Genomic DNA, 16,208 nt, shown 5'->3' on the forward strand with positions numbered 1-16,208 from the left:
AAAAAAAAAAAAAAAAAAGCTATGAATGTAGTTTTGAGGTTGTCCATACCCAGATGAAGGGGTTGCTCCTACAAGACCCAGAATGTTTCCTCCCTCTGCCCCTGCAACCCCGGCTCTGGGAAGCCCTGGGCAGTGTATGAGCCCTGTCCGTCCCTCCTAGGGTTCTGCCAGGCTGGGAAGGACCTGCGTCTCATCTCCATCTCCAATGAGCCCATCGATGTCCCTGCTGGCTTTCTCCTCGTGGGGGCCAAGGCCCCGAGCCTGCCAGACCATCTCCTGGTATGTGCCGTTGACAAGAGGTTCTTGCCAGATGACAATGGCCACAATGCTCTTCTTGGTAAGTTCTTCTTTTGCCTGTCTCTGTGGCTCTGTCTGCATGTGGGTGGGTAGGGACAAGGGAGGGCTCAGCTGCTGGTGGTGGCAGAATGGAGGCCACCTTTGGGACCTGTTCATCATGGCGTGCAGCCCAGCTTATCCTTTGGGAGACCATTTATTTGTGGAATGGAATGCAAATGAGATTTATTTTAAAATGTGACGGCCTCACTGTAGAAGGCCCATTACTTAGTGTTAAACGTTTCATACATTTATTCCTCAAACCTGCTTGAGTACCCACCTGTGTTAGGAATGGGCTATTTGTCCCAGACACTCAGAAACCAGCTCACACAAGGCAGAGGGGAACTAGGCTGTGTTCCTGCCTCCAGAACCTTCCTCTCAGGAGGTGGTCAGTATTACCCCAGTTTTATAGGTGGGCTTGGACTTGTTAACAAACTTGCCCAAGGGCTCACTAGTGAGAAAGACAGAGCTGGTTCCAAATTCTAATCTTCTCGGCCCCAATTTCTACCCTTCACCGTATCATGTGGTCTTGACTATGTTATGGTCAAAGTCAGCATGGGGGAGCTGAGGCTTTCCCTTCCAGCTACTGGCACCACTGGCCTTTGATCTTTCAAACCACCAGTGGCCCACTGAGGCCCGACTTCAGTGCAGAGTTGCGACTGGCCTATGCCAAGCCTGGCTTTCATTCACTCAGATGACACATTTGAGCTCTTCCTCTCTGCCAAACCCCCACTCGGCACACTCCCCCTGTTGGGTTTGGATGGACAACCCAGAGATCTGGGTTTCAACTGTGCATCTGACCACAGGTCTCTGGGTGGCTCTGGCCCCTGCGTCCTCATCTGTGAGGTGGGGAGGTGATTTCCACACATGCCCCTAGCCCTTCAGCAGTTAGTTCCTGTCTGGTGACTTTGGGACTGGTCCCTCTACCTGACCTGGCAACTTCTTTGGAGAAAGACTGGGCAGGTGGAAGGATTGGTCATGACATATGTCAGGTGTAGCCTCAGGAATACTCTTCACTGTAGAAGCGAGTTTGATTGTGAGAATTTATGGGAAAAACTTACAGGTTACTCCCCAGGATCTCGTCCGTATTTCTCATGCATATCAACATTTAAGCCTCCAGCTTTGTATTTGATATAGTCCTCAAACCTGGGTGGGCAAACCCACTCTGATGGATATTCACTGAGTGCATTTTATGTTTGAGTCACTATGTGAATGATGAAGGATGGAGAGGAGAAAGAGTGAGATTATCCCAGAGGGAAGAAGGAAATGGTTCCTGCTGCCATGAGGGCAGTGAGGGCACACACCTGTGTGTGAGATCTGACACAAGTCAGGAGGACACAGGGGAGGGACAGAGCCACCCTGGGACAAAGAAGGGAGAGAAAGTTTTAGCCAATTCTCTCTCTAGGCAGGTCCATAGACTTATTTTATTAATGACTAGTTGTTTAAAATGAGAACCGCAGAAGACTGATTGTACCGGAGAAGCTGATGGAATAATTCAGTCTCAGAGTGATTTCCTACCAAGGTATCCCAGAGGAAACCCAGTCGTGGAATACTGTGTTTAAATGGCCGTCTTAACGTTTGATCTGGAGGTGGGGGGATTTGTCTGAATTCCACTACTTTGCAACTGTAAAGGAATTGCCAGGATAGTAAAGGAGCTTCTGCCTCTTGGCCTGTGGGGAGGAGAAGCTTTAGTTCCTTCATGGCACAGCCCTGTAACAGCACCAGCTCCTTGGAGAGCCTAAGGAAGTAGGAGCTTTGTTAATTGCTCGCCAAAAAGCCATCTAAAATGGGTAACAAGGGCTGATTGTTACCATCGCTTTCTTCTTTTAAAATAACTTTATGCTCTCAGCTTGCACACTTAACACTGTTTAGGTTTCCTGTAATTAACTCTGATGGCTGCACAGGACAAGGTGGCCCCGCATAGCCAGGCAGTGGCCGGGTTAGGGACCTATAAAACAAAGGCTGTGGAATCTCTTGCAGTAAACAATGGCATTAGGATGCTTGTTTTAGTGATTTTGAATCAACTGAGGGATTTTATCTGAGAATCTGGAAGATTAAAATCTACATATGTATTTTAGTTTTTTGCTGGTAATTTATCTTACTTGGCTAATAGCTAAGCATTAAGAGAAGAAAGCATACTTTGCTAGAATGTTCATTCTCAGATGGAAGCCAGCCAGCCCCTCTTGATTTGACAGGCAATTGCTTAATGCATTTATTGAATATATAACCCAAAACCCTTAGGCTATGCCTGGGACCCCAAAGCTAAGTTGGACCAGCCCTTCCCTCGGTGGCTCCCCATCTGTGGGGGAAATGCAGGCAAACCAAGCATCAGCCCAGAGCTCCACAACACACAACCCTGTTGATAAATCTTACAAGTCTTTGTGCAAAGGCTTAACGTGCTCTGGGGATGTGGAAGCACTCGCTGACTCTCAGCGATGGGAATGGTGTTGGATTGAGTAGGGCTCTGAAAAGTGAGTGGCATTTTCCCAGTTGGAGAATAACAACAGCCACTCATCACTAATAGCAGCCAAGGTTTATTGCGCTTTTATCATGTGCCAGAAATTGTTTGAAGTAAGGTAACCAATGAGTTGGGTGCATAATTGCCTAGTGTTCTTATATATAAAGTAGCAAAGGCACAGAGAGGTTAACCGACTTGCTCAGGGCCACCCAGCCATTTGAACCTAATGATCTGGCTCTGGTGCTCAGATGCTAGAGGACAAAGGGCATGTCAGTAGATGGAGCCACCTATATGACAGGGCGTGGCATGCTGGAGAAGTGGTTAGAACTCCCAGAAGCTGGAGCTAGACTCCCGGCAGCGGCTAGAACAGGGCCTTGGGGGTCCTGCTTGGAAAGCTCTGTGACACCCAAGAAGCCATGTTCAAACATGGAAATAGGAGCAAATAGTGATGTGAAGCATCTGTGCTTCCTTTTCAACAGTTACCAACACAGGCCACTCTTGTTTCATTAATAACTCCTGCTCTTCTCCCTTTTAGGGATTATCTTGAAGCAAATCATTTGTCATTGTGTCATTTCCTCTGTCAATATTTCAGTGCATATCTCTAAAAGAGATTTTTTGCTGCAAATCCAGTACTATAATCATACCTAAAAATATAACAATTCTTTAATATTATCAAATATCCAGTGTTCAAATTTTATCTTGCACTTTTTATTATTTATTTATTTTTTTGAGACAGAGTCTCACTCTGTCACCCCAGGTAGAGAACCATGGCGTTACAGCTCACAGCAACCTCAATCTCCTGGGCTCAAATGATCCTCCTGCCTCAGCCTCCCAAGTACCTGGGACTACAAGTACCCGCCACAATGCCTGGCTAGTTTTTCTATTTTTAGTAGAGATGGAGACTTGCTCTTGCTTGGGCTGGTCTAAAACTTGTGAACTCAAGTGATTCTCCCTCCTTTGCACCCCACCCCCCCGCCCCCCGATGGAGTACTGGGATACAGATATGAGCCATTGCACCTGACGCTTGCTTTTTTTTTTTTTTTTTTTAATAGTTGGTTTGTTTGAATCAAGATCCAAACAAGGTTCTCCCAAAGCATTTGGTTGATATGTCTCTTAAGTCTTTCTTTATCTGTATGTCTTTTCTTCCTTGTTTGACCCTTGTTATTTTATATTTTTAAGAAACACTGAAGTGTTAAAATAACTATGTTTTAATTTGTGTTTTAGGAAGATCTTAGTGGTCACACACCTCATTTATTTTTATTGAAAGTGAGAAACTTAGAGGAACTAGTGATACACCTTTTGCAGGGTTCCAGGTAGCGATGGTGGCCTGCTGGTTATGAGTTTCAAACCTACCACCATATTATTTACCACCCCTGAGTGTGTCCCGCCTTCCCCTGGGACCCCTGTGCCAGTTCTTGTCTCATCTGGGATCTGATACAGCTCCTTATGCTTTCCGACGTAGGTAGGCCATTTCTATATGTTAGTCGGGAGTTGACCAAAATACCGAAGGAGCTCTGGAGACATTTTTGTTAGGCAATATTTATCTCCACAGACAGGACAGTGACAGGAATAACAGAAATCCAAAAACGCAAAAAGGAAAAGTTGCCCAAATCCCACTATCCAGAAGTGAACGTTATTGTCTAGCGTTATTGTCTAGCGTTCCTACGTAGCCAACACCATTATCTAGCGTTCCATCTTCCTTTCACCATCCAGAAGGGGATTTAAAAGAATTTTTCTAAGTTAGTAACCATAGTTTAGATAGGCTACTTGATTCTGGTTTTTCAATTAATATGCTACAATGAGCTACAGATGACCCTATTTTGGTCCCAAGTCCCTGTTTATTTTCAGGGACCGGGAGGGTGGCCACTTAGCTTGCCAGGTGTGGCTCATGGCCCCCTCATGAGCTTTCGAGGTTCATTCCTTATAAGGAGCACAGAGGGGCCACCTGGTACTGTGGGTCCTACCTTCTCTTCAAGGCCCAGTCAATGTGCCACTAGCCAGGACATCTTCCTGAGTCACTCTTGTTGCGTCCCCGTTCCTCCCAGCACATTGTGTTGGAAAAGCAAGTCCAAGCTTAGCAGAGTCTGCTTCCTCTCAGAGCTGCAGGTCGTCCTGTGTTAGAGGGCATGTGCTCGCCCTCACTGCTGTTTGGGTGTGAGTGAGCTCCTTATATGATGTTCTTTATCAACTCTAAAATGCTGCCTAGATTTGAGGAACTGCTCTTGTTACCACTGGTACCTCTGGTTGACACTTATCACTGCCTCAGTAATGGGATTAATTGTATTTATTCCTTCTTTCTTATGGTCAGGGAAAGAGTGTTTTTTGTTTTTTGTTTTTTGTTTTTTAATGCATGTCTTGCTCAAAGCACCTGTTTAATTCCTAGCAAATTTTCTTCGAATGCTTCAAACTTATTCATGCTTAAAAGTATTTGTCATATTTGCATATTTTTCATAGAGAGTTGACAGCTCAGACTCAGTGGCTGTCTGCCCTGGGACAGTGGCCTAGACAAGGCTTTTCTGAGTGTCCGCACTCCCGGGGAAGTACAAGTCGGAGGTGTCAGGCCTGGAGGACTGGCTTGTGCTCGTTGGGTCTGGTGTGCTGTCTGTCACCAAGGAAAGGTCAGGTGCTGGTGGGCTTCAGAACCCTCCTGAGGTTTGCTGGGAGGACCCCTCTCTGCAAAGGGGTGGTCCCGGCAATAACCGAGCTGCCTCCAGCCTGTTCTGAGCCCAGTGCTTAGAGAACACAGAGTCTGAAGGAAGCCACGTGTGGAACCTTCCAAGAAGAATCATACGATTGGTTCTGGAAGGAAGCATAGGGCCCATTTAGTCCTAGCCTTCTCTTTTCTGGTTGGGAAATTGAAGCCCAGAGGAACCAAGCCACTTCTCCTTGTCTCACTGCGCTGGAGGGGGCTGTGAAGCTGCCTCCCTGGGGGGCGCATGTGTTTCCTGACCCCACGGAGCTCCTTCCCACTTCAGCTTAGTCTGAAAGAGAACACCTTGGGAGTGCGGTTAGGCATGCCGTAGACACTTAACTCTGGTGGTGCTCCTACAAGATGGATTTTGGGGAGGAGAGGGCTTGGCAGAGTGGTGCAAGTCCCAACTCTGACGCTTCCTACCCTGTACCCCTGTGTTTACTTCCCTCTCTGCCTTGGTTCCCTCATCCATACATTGGGGGTATTGCTAGGAAATTCTTTTGTAAGGCTTCATGAGGTTTAAGTGAGGATGTTTGACATAATGTCCGTGACACCGTGCCTGGCACGTGGTAGCTAAGCTGGCATGTTAGTGTTGTCATCTTGTTTACAGACGAGGAAAGCAAAGCTCAGAGGTGTTAGTTACCTGCCCAGAGTCACTTGCTTGTCAAATCAGGATCCGAACCCAGGGACCTCTGACAGCTAGGTTTGTGCACACTCCCCCACACAAGGGAGTGGACAGTAGCTGTCCTCCCAGCACAGGGGAGAGCCTGGCTCAGCGGCCTGCTTGTGCAGACGCACGTTCAAACACACACGGCCTGCAGCTGCTCAGCCAGACCTGCGGGAGCGGCCGGCAGCGGCTGTGTGTGGTCAGAGGGATTCATGTTCAGGACCATTTCCCGTGCTGTAGCACACTGAAGTCATTTCTGCCACTTTGTATATTTGTGCCTGGTGGAAATTTGAGGTTTTAGCCTAGATCCCATGCTTTCTAGGCCGATTTTCTAAAGAGATCTTTATAGACCTCTAAGTCCTAAGGCGGCTTTCTGGAGAGAATAACTCATTATTTTATTCTTTCTCATAAAAACTTCTTTTGCCATTTAAATACTTCCTTGAAGAGTTAGGATTACCTAATGCCTTGAGCCAAAGTGCTTTGTGCTGCAGGCCCTGTCTCCCAGTGCTGGCTGGGAGGCGTCTGTGGGTTTCTCGTTTGGTTTCTAGGCCCATCCCCCAGGACCACCTTTCAGGAGAGCGGCTGAGTCTCCTAACCAGAAAGTTCTTGGCAAAGCAGAAGAGCAGTTTGCTTGCCAGCTCCCTAAACAGCTGCTGTGCTGGTGAGCTGGAGGGTGCGGCGCTCATTCTGAACTCCCTGTTGTCTGTGCTTCCTGTTCTGCCAGGGGGCATTCGTCCCCAGCCCATGTTGCTCCTGTGAAATCGGCCTGTAACCTATTTAGCGGATTCTGGAGACGGACAGTGGCCCTGGGCTTGGCAAGTTGCTCTTAGCATCCTTGGCCTTGCAGTTCTGTTTCTTGTTCACTCATCTTTTTAGCACTAGGCTTAGCATTCCTTCCAGAGAGTTCTGCTGAAGGTTTCTCGGGGCCTCCTCCATAGGTGACAGTCGAGCCTTGTTTATCTCAGGTTTCCTGGGGTGGACACAAATGAAGAAATAAAAACATCAGGTTCTTACTTAGAAGATGGTGCAGAACCCCTACGTGCCTCCTTTCATAGTGGCCTGGTTTCCACCCTCCCTCCGTCCCTCTCAGTGCATACTGGTGGCCTGGCCCCTTGAAGGGTAGGGATGACGATGGGGAAAAGACATGAATTCAGTAACTGCAACACCGAGGAAGACGTTCAGATGCCCTCTGATGGCACTGACGCTGGAGGTGGGTGGGGAGGACCTGGGCAGCCTCAAATGCTGGTCTCTAGGGAGGTCTTGAGCCTCCGGGGATCCGAGGCTGCACTTTCTGTCCCTGTGACTGTGGAAGATGACTCAGCCTCTCCGGTTCACGGACATGGACCTTCGGACTTTTGATGAACTGTGTTTTATGTGGAAAGAACTCTGGAGGTGTGTTGAAGATGCTCGTACTTTGTTTACTTCTCCAGGTTTCTCTGGGAACTGTGTCGGCTGCGGGAAGAAAGGCTTCTGCTACTTCACAGAATTCTCCAATCATATCAACCTGAAGCTGACCACCCAGCCCAAGAAGCAGAAACACTTGAAGTATTACCTGGTCCGTAATGCACAGGGGACTCTAACCAAAGGACCCTTGATTTGTTGGAAAGGCTCAGGTGAGCAGTCAGGCTGTGGAGGGTGTGTGGGGGCACTGGGCGTGTCCCCCAGGTGGGCTGTGGTGTCTGTCATTGCGACGTGGGTGCAGATCATATAGGCTAAAGGCCAGTCCTGCGAACCTGAAAATGCTTCTTGGCGTTACGGATATTTGGCTGAAAGTGACGATCGGATGGGGCATCTAAAGATGGGTCAAGGGCCACACTGTGCTGTGCTTCCTGTGGGAAGATTTGGGGCAATGGTTCCCAACCAGGGATGGCTTTTGTCCCACTGTTAACATGTGGCAATGTCGGGAGACATTTTTGATTGTCATGACTGGAGGGTGCACCCAGGGGCAGGGAGCAGGGACACCGCTGAACATCCTGCAAGGCACTAGTCCCTGACTCCTAGAGTCCTATCAGTGGTGCCTGGGCTGAGACCAACCTGATTTAGGGAAAGCTTGGCTCAAATACTGTGCTGCTGCCCTACCCCTAACCCCCTTAACTAGGACCAGCTTCACCTTACTGGCTCCTGAAGAATCTGGGGGCTCCAGGCCCCTGAAGCTGTGGGAGGAACCCTCTCAGACCCCTCTGCCCCCTTGCATCTCCCGGCTATAGTCTGTTTGCAGAGGCCTGCCAGGGAGGGGCGCACCTCTGGGAGGGCTTTCTAGTGCAATGGCCAGGGCATCATTCTGTCCCTCCCTTGCCTGCTTCTGTGCACATCAGGCCTTCTGGGACCTCCCAGCTTCAGGACAGGAGGCTCTGCCCACACCCCTCCCCTCCCATTCTTCCTCCATCCTCTCCCACCCCTCTTTTCTTTACTCAGTAAATACTTCCTGAGCCCATTGTGGGGCCATTTCACCATCTTTGGTCACTTGCTATTACCAAGACCCTTGCAGGTTCAATGTGTCACTGGGGTCAGCGTTTCCCACGCATGGGTGGGGCATTGGGAGGGAGATGGCTGGTCCTTCCCCTCTGGTAACACTCTGTTCTCTGCGTGGACTTCAGGGACAGCAGTGGGAAGGCTGGTTTGTATAATTCGTCTGTCTCTTCCCAATACTCACTATTTGCCTGCTCCTGACAGAGCTGTCCCTGGGCGTGGAGCCCCAGGAGGGTTGTACCCTCAGCGCCCCCAGCACGAGCTACACACTGAAGCAAGGACTAGAAAGTGGTGGCATCTCTTGTGGCCATCTATGCATCTCGCTCTCCCATAGGACAGTTCCCGTCTAGAAAATTGTTTGTAACTGTTGGAGGAGAGCGGATTGGTTTTCACGCCTGTGTCTTGTGCCCTCAGAGTTCAGGAGCCGGCAGACCCCCACTGGCGCATGTTCCAGTGTCCTCTTCCCACCGCTGGAGAGCTCGGGGCCGCCAGCCTCCTTCCCCAGCGAGTCCGTGCCCGGGACGAACCCCGGTGTCCTGATGGGAACTCACCAGGCAGGTGAGGTGGTGAAGTGCCAGAGGTGCGATCCACAGACCTGGAGTGACTCCAGCGTGCTGGGTGACCGTGTGGTCAGGCACTCTTCAGAACAAAGGAAGGACATACTTTGTATGTTGTCTTTTCCACAGTGCCTTAACATCTCTTGAATATGTAACAGTTTTCGACAAAGAATGCCATGTTTTCCATTGGGAAAGCTTTTCCACATCCCTGTGTGATACATAATGCGATCCCCTTGACTGTGGGGCTGGTGTGTTAGTGTCTCTGCCCTCTGCAGAGCACAGAGGTGTCCGTGTAACAGGATCTGAGTCCGTGTTGGAAGGGGGGACCTGATTGCTGCCGCTCATTGTGTGGCTGGTGTGCCCCAGCTCTGTGTGTGATCTCCTCAGCCAGCTGGCCTTAGTCCCCACATCTTACTGACTGGGAATCGGGCCACTGAGTGGCATGCTTGCCTGAGTCTTCATGAGCAGGAGGAGGTGGAGGCGAAAGTTGAAGGGGTATTTCTGATTCATGTGCTGGGCACTTCACCATGCTGCACAGACCTGCTAGCACAGCCCTTATTATCACAGCAGGCACCAGCTTTCCAGGGGCTCTGAAAGATGGCTGGTGATTTTCATCTGCCACCCCAAGAGGGGAGCCTATCCCCCTGTCCCCATCTGGCCTGTTCTTTACCTGGTCTGGGGACATGCTGTCCTCCAAAGGTGCTGAGCTCCCACTTCTGTGTGGTGTTTACTGTGGTCCTCACTGCCTGGCCTGGCCCAGGCCCTTACACCTCTGCTGCTGGGGCCAGGGGAGCCCACTGTTGGCACCAGAGTGCCTGGTTGTGAGCCCCAGCGCAGCCGACTTCTAGCTGAGTGATTTGGAGGCACTCACTCAAACCCTACAAACCTGTTTCCTCACCTGTAAAACTGGGGAAATCTCTTCTGACTTGCAGGGCAGTTGTGAGAACTGAGATTCCGGAGCTAGCAAGTGCTTGTGGAGTGCCTGCTACATGCCAGACACAGTTCTGTGCACTTTCTCCCCATAACTGCTGCTGTTCTCACAGTGGCTTAGCGTCACGATTATTGTCATTTCATATAGGAGAACATTGAGCATAGCCAAGGTCCCACAGCTGGGGTGGTGGAAGCGGGCTGGAGCAGACTCTCTGGCTTTAAAGCCACGTTCCTATCCCTCATTTGGTTCTATGCCTGACCTGAGCACCTTCCAGATCTTTCTGAAGGACACGGGCAACTTATGCAGTGCACCATCTTCCAGAGACCGGAATCCACGTTTGCCCCCAGAATCACCCACAGACCCAGGGAGCCCTGGGCCCTGTGAGCAGGCTGGGCCCAGGCAGCTGCACACCTGGACACTCTCCTGAGCCCCGGGGGCGAGAGAGAAGATAGAAGGAGGCAGGGCTATTTCAGAGTGTCCTGGAATTCAGGGAGCCCCCACTGAACTGGGGGGCTTGGCCATTTGCATCCCTCTGCTCCTTCTTTTTCCTAGGCTGTGCCCACTGGGACATGAGCAGGGGTGTGCATGTGTGGGCACGTCTTAGTGGGGCAAGATCACTGTGTCGGGAATTCTGACTTCTGGATGGGACTTACCTGTGAGAAGACAATTTTAAAAATGGATGAAAAGTCATTTCCCACTAGCCTGGCTCACAGAGCATTCTCTTCTTTGCCATCTTCCTCTTTGCTTTCAGGACCAGCCTCTGATCATCCCTCACTAAGTACAGCAATGGGCCCCGCAGTTTTCAACGGCAAAGATTCCCCGAAGCACCAACAACTGGCAAAGAGCACCCTGTCGGCCCTGCCGCGGCCCTCCGCCTTAGGTAGCGCTGCCTGACCTGGCCTCCCAGGGGTCCTGCTCTTGTCCCAGCCACGGCCAGAGGGGGTACGGGAGCCGCTGAGCTGGGGCTGCTGTGCCTCCTGGAGCCGGTGCTGCTTCCATGAGAGACAGGTGGGGACAATAGGTGCTGCCCCAGCCTGTGGGTCTGTGCCCAGGCCCTGGTGCTGTGTGTGGTTGCAGCTTTCACCACCGAAGCTGGAGTCACACTTGGGAGATGTTGCATGTGCCAAGAAGCAGTGAGACATCCCTGGTGACAGCAAGAGACATGTCTCATGGGCCATGCAACTGGAGGGCTCGAGAGTTTTGGAGCAGTAGGGGGCAGGATGTTGTCAGAGAATATGACATGTTCTTGGAATCAGGTAAATCTGAATTCAAAATGCAGCTCTGTCTCTTGCTAATTGGAGAAACTTGGCCAAGTCTCTATAAATGTTTCTTTATCTAGGGATAAGAATTCTGCTTTGAGCAGCACCTGTGGCTCGAGGAGTAGGGCGCCAGCCCCATATGCTGGAGGTGGCGAGTTCAAACCCAGCCCTGGGCAAAAATTGCAAAAAAAAAAAAAAAAAAGAATTCTGCTCTAAGGGTACTTAAGAGGCACATCTGGCAGCTCACTAACAGATAGCAGATATTGTCATCTGTGTCACCTCATTGCTGAGGTTGCTTTGTTCAGGGAGGGCTTCCTGGAGGAGGTGATAACTGAGAAGCAACTAAGAAGTTGGGGAAGCATTAAGTGGATGTGGGAGGAAGTGAGCAAAGAGGGTGAGGTGAGGATGTGGGTGAGAGAGGTGAGTGGGAGGTGGAGCAGTCCTGTGAGAGGAGGGTATGAGGAAGATAGCAGAGTCGCTTACCTAGAGCCACTTCACAAGCCAGTTATGTCCCTCCCGCCCTCCCTCGTGCACACAGCTAACCTGGAGGAGCCCTTAGAAATCTCCTAGGCCAACACTGGTCTATAGAAGAAGGGAGGCCCCCCAGGGTCCAGTCCCTCTGCCCCGTCACACTGTGCTGGTGGAGGACGCACCCCATGAAAACCCTGTGAATATCTAACTCGCACTGAAGGAGAGGTGGAATTGGATCCAAGGCTTCCCGGTCCTAACCGTGCTGCAGCCAATGTCAGCCTTCCCGCTCTGTTAAGTGCTGAGTTTAGGAGCAGCCCTCTGGCCAGGGAGCTGGGCCTCTGGGGAGGGTGATGCTGTGCTGTTGGGCCCCCTCTGTGAGCCGAGGTCTGTGGACAACTAGCTTCTTCTCCAAGCAGCAGGGCCTCCCTTACCCCTGGACCTCACGCAGGTGTTCTGGTACTTCTTATGGGCAAGATTGAGTGGATTTTCCTTGCCGTATCCATGGAGGGATGTAGGAGATGGAGATGCCCACCCCTGCTCCCTAGGGGGCACTCAAGCCCTTCTGGAGTCTGGCCTTAGCTGACTGCACAATCTCTTTTGTTGCCATTTGGGCTATTTGGCAGTTCCACCCCGGCCTCCCACCTTCCCTTCTGCATGCCCTGTTCCTCTTGTCTGTGACCTATGGCTCCCCCATGCCCTGTTTCTGCTTGTCTGTGCACCCATGGCTCCCTCCATGCCCTGTTAAACTGCCTTCCTGAGCTTAGCTTGGGGGTACCCTCTACGTAGTGGGGCTCCCAGGCATCCCAGCCTTAGCCTCATAGCCATTTGCAATTGTCAGGGCCAGTGGCTCTCCAGGTTCCCAGGGCAGGGCCGTAGTCACGCATGTCTTGGAACCCCCAGCACTGGGCGGCCGTGGGCCTGGCCGGAGGGGCCCGAGACACTGGGCAAATTGAGTTGCACTGAACACAGCTGAGGTGTCGGAGTCCTGAGCCCTCTGGTCTGCTTTGGGAAGATGCAAAATCAATTTTTAAAAATCTGTTTCTAAGAGGACCAGGAGTGTTTAATGAAGGCGTGAAGCCTGTCACTCAGGCTTCACTGTTCTCAGTGGGGAAGAGCTGAGCCTCGGGGGGAGGGAATTGTGTAGATAAAGGAAGGACTTGTCCCAGACAAGGGGTCTCACTGGCATTTAGAGCCATGGACGGAGTGGGCAGGATGGTGAATGTACCTCATCATGTCCCTGGCTACATGATGAAGCAGCAGCCCCTCCTAAAATGCCACAAAACACTCCCCCCCCATGAGACATTTTAAGAAATGGTTGACGCACATTGGGACCACAGGGGCAGCTCTGGGGACATCATTTTGGAAGCTTAGAGTCCATGAAGAGGCATTTAGGTTTAACTTCCCAAAGTGAGAGGTGATCTATAGATCTTCCAGGTCCTAGACCCAGTTCTGTGCCCTGTCCCTGTTGGTAGCTCAGTCTAGCAGGAGCCCTTCCCCTGCACTTGGGGACTGACCTATGGAGAGTCACAGGCCTGGCCTAAAGTGGGGGATAGCAAGTAAAACAGCAGCTTCCTGGAGCTGCAGGGAGGGCCAGGAGCACAGTGGTTTGAAAATTCTTTGTAAATAAAGTATTTTATGCTGTGAGCTTTCAATCACTTTCAGACTAAAGACAAGGTGAAAATACTTTTTGAGTTATGTTCAAAGATTCTAAAGCAATAATTCTCCAGCTGCAACATGTTTTACATGTGGCTGTGGTCCAGGTGGGGCTGGAAGGATGGGTGCAGCCTGGCCTGCTGGCTCCATGTAGCTCCCCAGGGCTCTGGCTGGTGGTTCTCCACCTTGGGGGAATCACCTCGAAACTGTAAGGGGTGTGGATGATGTGCCAGACTGCAGGTTACCTGGGATGGGGTTGCCTCTAGACAGACTTTGAAGTCTTCTGAGTTCACTTAATGTGGGGTCAGTGTTGCAGTGTGTAGCTTGAAACATAGGGGAAATTTTGAGTCCCATTAGTCTAGAAACTACGGCAATCAGTTCTTGATATTTTGAACCATTCACGAATATCGCTTGAGTCATGAGCCCGCTGTTATCTGGAGTGGGCAGGGATGATTCACTGGCAGCAGTGGGTGTCAGCCTCTGTTCCTGAGCTTTTTGAGTCTGAAATGAGCTTTCCAGATTGGGGCGGGGAAGGGAGCAGGGTGGATCAGTACTGCCCCCAAGTGGTGAAACTGTGGCAATGCCGCTGCTACTTGTCTGCAAAAACATGTCTCCTGGCTCTTCGGGAGTATTCTGTAGATGACAATGATGATGGTGACGGTGGGCTCCATTTGGTGGGCCCAAACTCTCTGCGAGGTGCTGCTCAGAGTGCTCTGCATATAGTCTCTTTAGTCCAGATTGAACTGCCTTTCAGAGGAGATTTTATTATCCCCCTTTATAAATAAAAGAACTCAGGCTTGAGACAAGGCTGAGACATGTGCACAGCCAATTTAGGAACCAAACCTTACAGAAAGTGATGAGATGTTTCCTTATGCCTACACATGTCACTAGATAATTAAAACCTATTGTAAAAGTGTGATTTAAAATAAAACAGCAGATAAGTCTTCTTCAAACCAAGGGGAAATTTATTGAAGCTCTTTCCTAGTGATAGCCTAACTTGTACTCTGAATATCATCCAGGTATTCTGTCAAACTCTGGGCCTCCCAAAAAACGCCACAAAGGGTGGTCTCCAGAATCTCCATCAGCTGCAGATGGTGGCTATCCCCAGAGCACTGGGAACAGAGTCAAGTATGGTAAGTGACCACAGCCTTGCTGAAAGTCCCAGACCTGGGTACTAGTGGTGGTGCTGCCACTGGGGTGTGTGTGTCAGAGTGGAAGTTCTAGGGAGATTGACTTTGATATAATGAGAGGAGCCCTTTCTTGTATGCTAGGACTGCTTTGCAAAGCCTAAGCTCCCTGTATAATAGTGAGTTCTCAGACCCTAGAGAAATTTTAAAAGGGGCTGGTTTGTCACTTGGCAGGGGTATTGAAGAGGAAGAGACTGAGTCATAGATGGGGAGCGTTGGACTGAATGAACTTAAGGGGGCCTTTGACCTTGGGAATCTGTCCTTCTAAGACTTTGGTGCTCTCATGGGCAGGAATATGGGTCGGGTTGCTAGTAGATTTGTTGGCTGGCCTGATGCCTGCCAGAGATGGTCCTCTTGTCTGATATATTTTACTAACACACTTGTCATGTTCCTAGAAGGTACGGGCATGTCCTGTGTGCCCCAGGTGGGCTTGGTGGGACCAGCTTCAGTCACTTTACCTGTTGTGGCTTCTGGAGAACCAGTGTCTGTTCCTGATAACTTGCTAAAAATATGCAAGGCCAAGCCAGTGATATTTAAAGGCAAGTACAGCAGTGCTCCGGGTCATGTGGGTAGGACAGTATAGAAGGAGACACAGCAAACAGGCAAAACAGAGACCTCATCCCAGTCTGACTCCAAGGGTATCCTGCTGAGACGAACCTAAAACTCTTTCTGTTTAGGTTTGAAAGAACCAAGCAGAACCAGTCACTGGTTTAGCCCCTGGTCAGATGCCAGGAATCGCTGGGCTTGTTACAGTTTTCCCACAGTCAGTCCAAGTGAAACGATTCCCTTCCATGGAGCCCAGAGCTTGTCCATTAATCTCTCCATCCACCCACTTAGCTACACTGAACTGCCACAGTCACAGGCCAGCGCTGGGCACTGAGGATCAGGAGGTAGACCAATCAGTCCTTTGCTTCAGGGAGCCCTGATAGGGGAGTTGTCCTGGGGTCACCAGAAGCCACTAGTATTTTTTGACTGTGAAATCTGACTCTGGGCAATGATAGCCACAGTCACCGCTGTGAAAGCATAAAGCAAAATTGGATTTGGTCTACTTTGTGCAGAGGGGTCATGGATGCTGTGTGGAGGGAGATTTTTGGCTTAACTAAAGACATTTCTTCACAGTGACCTTGAAATGGGAAATCGTGTGAGGGCTTGATTGACGATGGTACCCAGTGGTACAGTGTGCCAGCAGGTAGCAACACATATATGTACACACGGGGGCACAGCACACCCACACAGACACAGACACAGACGCACTTTTGGGCCCTTAAATAAGTTAATATTGCATTTGGCATCATGCTCGGAGAGGGTGGGAGGTAGGAAAGTGGGAGATGCAGCCTGCTGTTAACTAAGAAATAAGAAAGGACACTTCCACCTTTTCTTCTCAAAAACAAAAACGAAAAATGTTCAGGGTACTCAGGGAACAGGGTGCAAATCCAGGGTTTCACCATGGCCTGAGGCAGGGCAATGACTGAGGTGGTTCCCTTGGGCCCCACTGGGTAACTAAAATGAAGGCCCACGTTCAGTCTTGCCA

At 50.3% G+C, this 16,208-nt stretch overlaps 1 protein-coding gene across 1 annotated transcript in view; it reads left to right on the forward strand.

Moving 5' to 3' along the window:
- Positions 1-16,208, forward strand: part of GREB1 (growth regulation by estrogen in breast cancer 1) — a 65,385-nt gene that overhangs the window by 6,873 nt on the left and 42,304 nt on the right. Inside the window, exons 3-8 of the mRNA XM_012803692.2 lie at positions 161-337; positions 7,581-7,763; positions 9,034-9,177; positions 10,859-10,987; positions 14,510-14,623; positions 15,073-15,216. Coding sequence (XP_012659146.1) covers positions 161-337; positions 7,581-7,763; positions 9,034-9,177; positions 10,859-10,987; positions 14,510-14,623; positions 15,073-15,216 — 891 coding nt within the window. The remainder of the gene's footprint in view (positions 1-160; positions 338-7,580; positions 7,764-9,033; positions 9,178-10,858; positions 10,988-14,509; positions 14,624-15,072; positions 15,217-16,208) is intronic.

The sequence above is a fragment of the Otolemur garnettii genome, unplaced genomic scaffold, assembly GCF_000181295.1.
Source record: "Otolemur garnettii isolate 467f Iridium unplaced genomic scaffold, OtoGar3 scaffold00022, whole genome shotgun sequence".
NCBI classification, from domain to species: Eukaryota; Metazoa; Chordata; class Mammalia; order Primates; family Galagidae; genus Otolemur; species Otolemur garnettii.